General features: G+C 42.5%; 1 protein-coding gene across 1 annotated transcript; it reads right to left on the reverse strand.

The window, feature by feature from the left end:
- Positions 1–248: 248 nt before the first annotated feature.
- Positions 249–8,899, reverse strand: zbtb21 (zinc finger and BTB domain containing 21). Its single transcript, XM_008428226.3, has 2 exons — positions 8,762–8,899; positions 249–5,322 (listed from the first exon to the last, which is right to left on the reverse strand). Exons 1-2 carry the CDS (start codon positions 8,763–8,765, stop codon positions 2,276–2,278), a joined length of 3,051 nt encoding a protein of 1,016 aa, XP_008426448.1. The 5' UTR covers positions 8,766–8,899; the 3' UTR covers positions 249–2,275.
- Positions 8,900–10,981: the final 2,082 nt, after the last annotated feature.

Raw genomic sequence — 10,981 nt, forward strand, 5'->3', positions numbered from 1 at the left:
CTCTGCAGGCTTAAACTGTCTGCCAACAGGAAAACAACATGTGGAATTACTTCGCATCCGCACACGTCAACCTGACGTCTAAAGATATTTTCTGCCAGGTAAATATTGCGCACAGGGTTTTATAGTGGCTAAAAATGTGAGCGTAGGAACAACAGATTCAGAACTCGATTATAATTACATATTATCCAAATTTCTTGTTAAGTGAGCTACCAGATCAGGGATGAAATAATTCACAATACCACCACTGGTCGTTATCTTTACTCCACTGTTAACTCTTTATTGCAGAAGTGTAGCACAAAATAAACGTAGAAAACTTCAACACCAAAGTCTCCAAAAGCAACAATTATGCAACCAATGCTGATACAAATATCAATTATTGCAGTAAGAGCACAGGAAGAGTAAAAAGATCCAACTTCTGTTTACTAACAAAAAACAAAAAAAGAGGTACAAAATTGAGAATACAAACACTTCCATTTACACAAATTGAATCAATTCGCTGAAACTTTAATTTTTTTCTCACAAAATATTAATATTAAGAGCACTAGTAGCAATACAGACTTTCTGCAGAACATCACTATGCAGCTTTTTTTTTTTCTGCTGAGAAAATGAAAAACAGACCAAGTTTGACTTCCTCTAAACGGCAGCAGTCAGGATAAATTATGACAAAGATTTAATCCACCAAAGCAGGAATATATACTAATACGAGAATACAACTGCAAAACTGCTTGAATACAATCATAACCATCTTTTTTTTTCTTTTTTTTTAAAATAAATTTGATAATCTCGTTGTGTTACTCCATCTAAACATTAACCATCTTAAAATGCCTGAGTCACAAGTTCTCTGAAAATTATTTGTGCTTTTATGTGAACTAAGGTAAACAATAATAAAAAAAAATGCATAAGGCCATCAAAACAGTGTAAAGCATGAGTAAATCCATCAGCGTTTGGTTGTCCATGTGAATGGTTCTGCAGGTTTAAACGCAAAAAGAGTTGAGAAACAGAAACAGTTTGCAGAATATTAAGATTAGACAGTAAAGAACAGCTAAAAAAACCACAAACCGTATTCAGCAAAACATCATCTTTTAGTGCCAACTGGCAGAAATGCATTGGCAGGCCTGGCGAAAGGTGGAAAAAGGCTCAATATAAATTCATTCTTTTTGCAGCAGCAGCAGCATAAGAAACTTGGAATTTAGAAAAATCTAATTTTTAAAGTGAAAACATTTATTCAGCTTGGTTTAAAAATAAGCTCGAGTGCTTTGCATACTGAAATCTTATCCGAAACATAATCAACCCTGAACTGATTCACTAAATCTACCTTCTTCCCTGGACTAGAAACCTGGTTAAAAACAAAGATTCCTTAATATGGGATATAACAGTTGAATCTTCTTAAAGGTTGTAGTTTTCTATGTTCTTCAGAGTGCTGCAGCTGTAAAAGGTGAGTTTATTTAATGCCTTTTCTACATCTTTACCTCTGTTGGTAAGAACATTTGATTAATGATTGGACTGGACCACCTAATTGAACGTTATTTATTGGGCTAATTGTTAGAAAAATCCATTAACTACGTGCTTGATCTTGTTTAACAACACAGGAAATCTTATCCAGTGAACACATCGAAAGTTGAAAAGGCATTCTGAGAAAAACAGATCATTTTTAACACTTCATTTTCACTTCATACAACTAGATGATCTGAAGCACGGCTGTCCGCGTTGTCCTATAACGGAGTTAAGCTTTTAAACAAAGTGCATATTGATTACATCATCGAGGCCACCAATAGTATCTTAAGGGACGCCACTCACACCAAGAGAAAGAGCCAACATAAATGCAAAAGCAATATTAGTTACTTTAATAGCAGCTTGAAAACCTTAAAACACTTTCACACACACACTCCAAAAAAACAAAAACAAAGGTACGAGGCCGTTTCTTCTTCAGCTGCACATTTACAAATAAAGCAAAACCAGCTGAAATATAGAGGGTAACAACTCTGTACCTTGTTTTTACAAAAACACATACTTGGGTAAATACAAACAACTAAAGATGTTGAAAAGATATATCCTTATACGAGTTGTCAAATAATTAACTGCTTTTATAATCCATCTCACAGAGGAACCTAGCAATTGATTGCACATTCATCTTTACACCTTTAATAAACATGGCCACTTTGAAATATACAACTGGAGGCAAGCAAAGAAGCTTTACATTCAGAGTCTGGTTCGTGGATGCCGAGATGTGCTCGTCTTAACGTGAGGTGTTCGGGGAAAGGCGGCGCCGTCGGCCCTACATGTGGCTGTGGCTCTGCTCGTGGCTCCACAGGCTGAACGCCGTCTTGAAGGTTCTGTGGCAGAGCTTACACATGTACTGCCTCTTAAACGTCAGCGCGGACAGAGACGGCGCGTGGTAGAAGAGCGTGTCCGGCTCGTGAGGGCCGCCTGGATTCTCCAGGCTATTGGATCTGGACAGGGAGCCACCGTGGCTGCTGGGCTCCACCCCGGGCCTGCTCGCCTTGCCCGCCGACGAGCCGCACGGCTCTGGGCTGCTCGACTCCTCCGGGATGGTCGCCGCTGCTGGTGCCTGAGGGGACCTGAGCACAGAGGCCTGTGGAGAGCGCCGCTCGGAGTTCTGGGGGGTCAAAGGCGGCGAGGGAGACAGGGGAGGAGCGTGCATGCTCATCTCTTTGGCTCCGACTTCGCTGGCGGTCGACATGTGGGACTGGAAGTGGCTCCAAAGGCGGAAGTTGGTCCTGAAAGCTTTGTTGCAGATGTGGCAGATGAACGGTTTGATGTGGCACAGCAGCTCCTGGTGTCGCTCCAGGTCTTTGCGGCAGCTGAAGAGGTTGCCGCACTTCTCGCAAGGCCGCACCCCGTGTTCCTCAGGCCCGGCTTTCCCAGCCTCTGAACCATCCCTCTCACTCACCGCCTCCTCCAGCGGCTCTTCCTTCACAACCAGTTTGCCGTGGTGGCCCATGCTCAGGTCCTCGGGCACGTAGGACGAGGAGTCCTCCGAGTCATACATGGGTGGACCCGACGAGTCGCTGTAACTGATGTTCTCTGGAAAGTTCCCAGGCGCCAAAGGCTCGTCACTGTAAGGCTCTTCTCCCAGGGCGTCGGGCGCCTCTTCATTGTTCTCTGGTTGCTTCAGGTGAATCTGATTTTTACCAGTCATCATGTTCTGGTTGTGGACTTCCACCTGGTGGCGCCAAATGCTGAAGGAAGATTTGAAGGTGCGCATGCACTCCAGGCATGTCAGTTTCTTGTACCTGCAATGGGCCTCGTGGTCCTTCTTGACAACCGGGCTGGAAAAGCGGAGGCCGCAGTAAGGGCACACGGTTGCGTGTCGGCAGCCTCTCTCGTGGTCGCCCTGCTCTACGAGTGATGACAGCTTAACATTACATAGCCTGCAGGAGTAAACGCCAGTGTCTGTGTTGTTCTGTTGAAAGATCTCATCCTGTTCCGGATAGAGGACGCTCTCACTCCCCGTGTCCTGGTCGGCCTTTTCAGCAGGATGTGTCCTTAAATGCTGCCTGTACTGGGACTGGAACACAAACACTTTGCCGCAGTAGGGACACACAAAGCTGGACCTTGATCTCTTTTTGGCAAGAGAAGGCGACTGCAAACCCTGCTTATTCCTCTTCAGCTTCCAAAGCAAAGCCTTCTTTATTTCTCGCTCTCGCACAATGTCTATCAGCTTCTTCTGGAACTTCTCGTCCAGCACAGACGAGCTGGAGGACGACGCTGGGTTCTGAACCACCCCGTGCTGGGTTTGGCAGTGAGTCCACACTTTGAAGTTAGTGTGGAAGCGCTTGTGGCAGATGTCACAAGCGTACGGCTTCTCCGGGTTGTGATACATATTGACGTGACGATGCAGCCCAGCACTGGAGCGGAAAACCTTCAGGCAGTTCCAGCATTTAAAAATCTTATTGTGAGGCGGTTCTGCGTCGCTCTCACCGGGGTCGCTATTTGCATGCTGAGGTTCTGTCTCCTGTGAAGCAACGTGTTCTTTGAATACTTTACTTTTCTTAAATGGGTACCTTCTGTTGTCAGGCCGCTCCTTCCTCTTACCTGGAAGACTAAAATCCGTCCTGGAGCACTGGCTGTAATTTGTTTGCAAGTCTTTGAGATTAACTGGCAGAGCATCTCCAACCGTGATCCGAACAATGTCCATGGGATCGGCGAGGGGACTGCTCGGCTCGGCTTTCACACTGACGTGTCCTTCTACCTGAGTTTCCTTATCATACCTGTTGAGATACTTGGACCTGAGAACCAGAGGGGATGCTCTAGTCGAGTTGCCATTGTGGGCGAATGTTTCAGTTCCTGATGCCTTTGAGGCGATTTTGACGACTGATTGTTCTCGGTTTTGGAGATCTTTGAGTTCCAGCGTTGGGGAGAAAACTGGAACAGGGCTGTCCATGGACAGTGATCTCCGGAGAAGGCTTTTTATGAGTGGGCCGCTCCGGTCAGTGGCCTGGCTCCGCTCTCTGGCCTGACCCTGGAAGGGAACATTATTACGGTAGCGGTGGTCGAGCTCTTCGATCTCCTCTTTGGTGTCCTGGTCAGAACCAGACTGCAGGCTGATGTGCTGCACATCAGCGTCACTAAAAGACACTGATGATGTCAGTTGAGGCCTGACTGATTTGATGTGTGATAAATTTTCTTTCAGTATGGTGGAATATGGATATCTGGACTTCCTCTCCGGGGGTTTGCTCTGCTCGGATGATTTCCCGCTGGTCTCAGAGTTCTTGACCGACTCATGCGAGTTGTGTTCTGATGGAAGCTGAGCCGCCCCTCGAGGAGAGTAAGGAGATGGAGATCTCTCTGATGTTTTTCCCTGATAATTTGAGTGAGAGGGGTGGGCTGTGTTGTTCTGGACCCGACACACAATAACGCTCCTTGTCTGAGCATCATTCTCATCCCCCTCCGAGTACGAGAGACGTTTTCTGGACACGCAGTAGGACGCGTGAGGCCTCGTTGACACAATGTTTGTAAGAAACGGGATTCCGAGGCTGTAGCCAAGCTCTTGAATGGCTGCCAGGCTCCCTTTGTCCACAAAAAGAGAGGAGGAGTAAATGTAATTCAGAACTATCTCGAAGGCGTCTGGTTCGCAGAAGTCCAGGTTCACAACTCGTAATGAGTCTCCGTCCATCCGTGCGAAAAGAGACTGGAAATACTCGCTACTGGCAGCAAGAACACTCTTGTGGGCCTGGTACCTTTGGTCTGACACAATCAGGACCACATCGCACATCTGGCCCCGCAGCCGCTGCTCGTTGAGAACCCCCAACACTGAGAGGGCGTGGGAGGGGTTGCTGTAATGCACAAGGCTCTCCATGGCTGAAAGAGAACACAGATGTGCATTAATTCACAGGCCTTAATATTGGTTTTGCATTACAAATGTGCCAAAAGCGTAGCATAAACAAAATAAAAGATAATGATTGACTCGTTTCTTTCTGTTCAACTCAATATGATGTTAAACCCATATTAATTTTGATCACTTATTGCAAATATCCACCTCCAGGTTATTCTTCTAAACTTTATGCAGAGAGATTACACAAAAGAAAAACGTTCTCAGAAGTCTACCAGATGTAAGATGCCATCTAATGGCAAACTGTGGAAAGTAATAATTTTCACTTTTCAGCCTTGTCTTTATAGGTTTATAAATGTTTCCATATGTTGATACAATTACTCTTTTTTTAGGAAGGGTTGAAAATAAAACAAGTTACTTGAAATAAGTTTTAAACATATATACAGTATTTTAGACTTTCCATAATCCAAATAGGGCAACATATTTCCCCACAAAATCAAATTTATACGCACATATCCTGTACACATATTTGGATAAATTTCCTTCAGTAATCTGCAGCAAAACCACCAGGTTTTTGTAGCCATGAAGAGGGTCCTAGTAAAATAGTGGATTGATACTTGGTTATTGTGTTTTCAAGCATTTCTACACATTTTCAGTAAGGATGAGGTCTGGTCCATTCTAAAAGCTTCATGTTAACGTACTTTATCCTTAAACCAAAACCAATTTTATGTGGCTTTGGGAGTACTGTTGTCCTTTTGGGTCACCCAGTTATGGCCCAGTTTCAAACTTCTCACTGTTCCATCCCCAGTACAACCAGCAGCTGGAAGTACTTCATCATGATACCACCACTGCCATATTTGACAGTTGTTAAAGCATTGTTAGGTTTAAATTTTTCTCTTTTCTGACTACAGAGCTTAAAGGTTTCAATAAAACTGATAAATGCAGTCTTACTCAGACTTACCCCAGGGCCGTGTCGAAGCTACAAAAAGCATGTGGCTTGAATCAAATATTAGTATGCATCTGCTGGAACCTATATGTATATGTGGATTAAAAGGAAATCCACAATAAATTCAAAAGTAAGGGCCAAATTCTTGCTTTTAAAAGTCATTGAGGCTTAATGTTGCCATTTTTTGATGGTTCATGGACATCTGTAGCAATTTATCGAAAGTATTTTTCAAGAAATGACATAAAAAAAGACGATATAATTCTTGGTTATCGTTTCTGATGTGTTTCACAGTATGTTGGACAGCTCAAAGCTAATATTCATAAGAATTAAAAAGACAACAACTTCCCAAATGTAGCTATTAATATGCTTGCAGTTTAACCCAGAGACGTGTTTGCTGGCTGACAGCAGACAGCGGAAGATTTTTTTTTTTTAAACACGGTGAAACAAGTTCTAACCATGGACAATTACTGGCAATTATGGGGCATTACATCATTTTATCAGTCTGAGTACAGGAAAACGCTGTTCTGTCAAGTTGCTATCAGGCACCAGTCAATGCAGGAAGTATAAAAAAAACAAAAAAAAAAACAATTGAAGTTTAACACACCAACCTGTGCAGACAATTATCTCTAATCATATAATAATAATAATAATAATAATAAAAAAATAAGGCGCTTCAGCAGAGGTAAAGCCATAAACCTGAGGGTGCTGAGGCCATCCTGCAAAGAGCAGATCAAAGTTCCTCAACTGAGAGGATAAAAGAAGGCGTCGTTTAGAACAAGGAAAAAGTATTTTGGTCACAAAAAAATACAGCGGAGTCAATAAATTATTAATGATAAAAATATGCACGTGTCTAAATGAATCACAATTCCATCTTAGTACTGCTTAGATCATAGTATCCTAAATTTCTGTGCAGTTACTGTGATGCAGAATTTCTTTGGAAGGCTGTCGGACTTTCAGAATCTCGTAAAGACACCCCGTTTATGAATCCAAGCTCAGAATTATTCATTGGTTTGGTGATGCTACTTGTTTAGGAATGCAAACAGACAAACATAAAAAGTGACACAAAACAATATGTGTCACTTAGCATGTCTGCTTTTACCTTAGCATGTCTGCTAAGGTAAAAGCATGTCTGCTTTTACCTTAGCATGTCTGCTAAGGTAAAAGCAGACATGTTCTGTAAACTAATGTTCTGATTAGTTTACAGAACATAAAGGGGTATGTTTTTAATAGTTAGTTCAGATGTAAATAACAGCTCTGAATAAGATGTAGTACTCCAGATGATATGTCTGAGCGCTACATAAAGAAATGTAAAGAATTTTTAGAAAAGTAAAGTTGCCGTAGAAAGTACAAATTTTACTAATTGTCATAAGTTAGAAGTGATGTAACCTTAAATAAAATACGAGCATTCCATCGAACTTTAAATCTGCAAATACTGCTTGCAAGAAAAACTGTCTATAAATAATTTGGATATGTTAGACATAATCTGTAAACTCTGTGACTTCAACAGTGACTTGGACTGATATTCCCTCTGTTTACTAGCATTTGTTCTTGTCATACTGTATTTAAATTTCATGTTACTTTATTCTTTTTGGTTTAAATTTGTATACTTTTTATACAGTGTATGTAGTGGTACATGACATTGTTTGCCGTTTGCAATATTTCGAGTTACATGCTACCGAGTTAAAATCATTTATTAAAGATATATCTCCAGTCTAATCCAATATTATTCATATTGTTCAAAATAATAATTGTTCACATGATTTATTGACATTTACTTTGAAAATTTCCAACGGAAAAGCAATTTTCTTCTGTTTTGCACATTGACAATGCACATTCAATAAATGTTAATGGGGAAAAAGCTCCATTGATTCATTAAAAACCAGACAACGCCTGGTCGGTTCTAGCCTTAAACTTATCGGGAATCTTAAGGAGGAAACAGAAAATGCCGCCGTAGCAGTTTTTTTTTTGTTTTTTTTTTTAAGAGGAAGCTAAATGAAGCTGTCGGCACTAGAGCGCTTATTAGACATGGCTTATAGTTTCTCCTGTCGGAACTTCTCGGACAGGAACGACTCGTTCAGTTTAGGACGCACTCGCTTTGCTTCCTGCGTGTCCGTGTGACACAGCAGCGGAGCTCCGGCGGCTCGGCTCCCAGCAGCCCCGTCACTCCGGGGGAGAGCGGAAAAGTTGAGCGCGTTTCTCTGGACGCCGCTGTTAATCCCAGAAAGCGGGTTGCTGGAGTGAGTTAGGAGTGAATTAGACCCGTTACGTTCAGCTGAAGTGGCGTTTTCCTCTTTTAGCCACTCAAAAGGAGGGGAAACACACACCTGCCCGTCCTGACACAGCGCAGTCTACCACACGGGCTCGAAGCTGCTCGGCTTTTACAGCAGCTCAATCCCCCCTTTTAGAGTTACGTCAGCGCGGAAAAGGAAAAAAGCTTCTCCTCAACAGCACTCTAGCAACTCTGTGTTTGGCTCCGCGCTCATTCTGCCCAACGAGAAACGCTGTAGTCTGGCCACACTTACCCATCCCGTCGTGAAAACGGTCTCGCCTCCACGCAGCCAGGACTTTATTCAGTGTTGTGTAGCTTTCAGCCTGCTTGTCGTGATTCCATCCATCTTGAATTTGACGTCATCCCACACCAGGGATGAGGTCATCGCAAAGACCGCTCGTCACGTGCGCTGGGCGCTGATAGGCTGATTAAGTGACAGAAGGCGGGTTCAACGGAGGACCTCACAGTGGGGCTAATTTAAAGAGATACGCCATGTTTTTTTTGCTCTGAAGTTCAAGTTGTTCGTTTGTAGACCAGTGTTTTACGGCAGCCTTTAGGAGGCTAACAGAAGTTAAACCTGTTAGACTGACAGGGGAAGTAAGCTAGGCGCTGACAACATTAATTGTTGCAGGTTTGTTGACATGCTGGATTCACAACAATTTCAATAAACCTAGTCAATTTATGACATGTTTCTTCTGCAAAAAAAAGAAGAAAATTTAAAAAATAATGCAACTTTTCAGAACATCATTTAGTTTCAATCCATTATGTTAGAACTACACGTAGCTCCAGCTAGGTTAAACTGTTACGAAACAGGGGCTCTAAAAGGTGACATATACGCAGCGATCCCTCACACAAGATATAATTACCAAAACGTTTTCTATTTGCTAAATGCCACAGTAATTTTACAATTATTTCTTAATGTCTTCAAATTCAGAAGTGTGCATCCAGAATGACTACTGTCTCCAACTGGACTGTCTTGTGAAGATGCAGGCTGAAATGTGAAATGTGTCTTGTGTCAAAGTGGGTTGAAAGGCCAGCCAGCAAGGAGGAATTCACTTCTCCAAAACAAACATAAAACAGCCAGATTGAAGTTTGCTAACACAGGAACAGAGAACTTTATTTTTTGGAGACATATCCTGTGGTCTGATGAACCCAAAGTCTAGCTTTCAATCACATATACATTTCGATTGATCTTATTTATCTGACAGCACATGTGTACTTCAGTTCATTATTCAAGTCAGTTAAAAAAAAAGTATATCTACGGAAACCCAGCGGATTGCAAATGGGTCCTCCAAATGGCCAATGTCCTCAGCAGCCGAGGTGGTGACAAAGTCGCTTAAGGACAGCAAAGTCAATGTTTTGGCATGTATATGCATTGTACATACCGTACATGTGGAAAAAATTGGGATATAATTTATCATGGCCTAATTATTTACATCACAAATATCAAGCATTTAATCAGGAGTGTGGAAACCTGAGGGAGTTCCTGTGTAACGTTCATGCAATGACATGTCTGCTGCTAACCCCAAAGAAACTAATTAGACCTGCAAATAAAAAAGGAGCCAGGTCACTATAGTGCAGTGCTGTGGTGGTGTCGGTAGTTTCACCCTGTAGGGACGTGTTGCCAGGCCTGCAGGCCTCTTCCTGGAAAGCTGATTGTGCTACAGTACACCATCAGCTAAGATCAGGTGCAGCACTGAAGATGAAAACTTTATAATTGCTTACGACGTCTGCTTTCTGCAAAAACGCATCCTCGACATGCTGCACCGATTGTTCTCGCTTTTGCGATACGTGCGCGGATGGGAAATTCTGTTGAGCCGGGTTGCATCGTGGCACACCAGCAAGTCTGCAAATGTACCCAGTGATTATTGCTTAATGACTCAAGTAGCCTAAGTTTTAATCAGGGTCATTTTAACGCCTCATTACGGTGAAATGATTGCATTAAATAAAGAGGCCTTCACGTGTAGAGAGCCAGAAGGAATCTTGCGACATCCGACCTGAAGAGATGTCCTGTTTAAACTATGAAAACATCAATAGCCAAGTTTCTTCTTCGTCTTCTTTTTTGCAGCCACACGGGGCCTGAAGAGGACATCAAATGGCAGGAAAGTTCTCTCTCCTCCGTACATTAACGGTTGACACAGTTGGCTGTTAATGCCAGCAGCATAGCAGGCACTTCCATGGTTACCTGTGTGCAAACTGACTCATCAGGGACTTTAACTCCTCCTGTCGAAGATCTCTCTGCTTTCTTGTACGATAAACATGTTTACTTGTGCTGTCCAACAATAAGTAAACGGACGACTTCTTCAACTTATATTTAAAAAGAGAGAATAGCCCAATCCAGTTTCACTTTGTGAATTATTTCTCCTTTCTCTGTGGAACCATTCAACAAGTTGTTGCAATCTACAACAATTTAAAATTGCTTTGTTCACCTGAGATTACTTGCAGAATCTGTAACTGATTGATGAGAGCTAAC

The sequence above is a fragment of the Poecilia reticulata genome, chromosome 14, assembly GCF_904066995.2.
Source record: "Poecilia reticulata chromosome 14, P_reticulata-male-v2, whole genome shotgun sequence".
Taxonomy (NCBI): domain Eukaryota; kingdom Metazoa; phylum Chordata; class Actinopteri; order Cyprinodontiformes; family Poeciliidae; genus Poecilia; species Poecilia reticulata.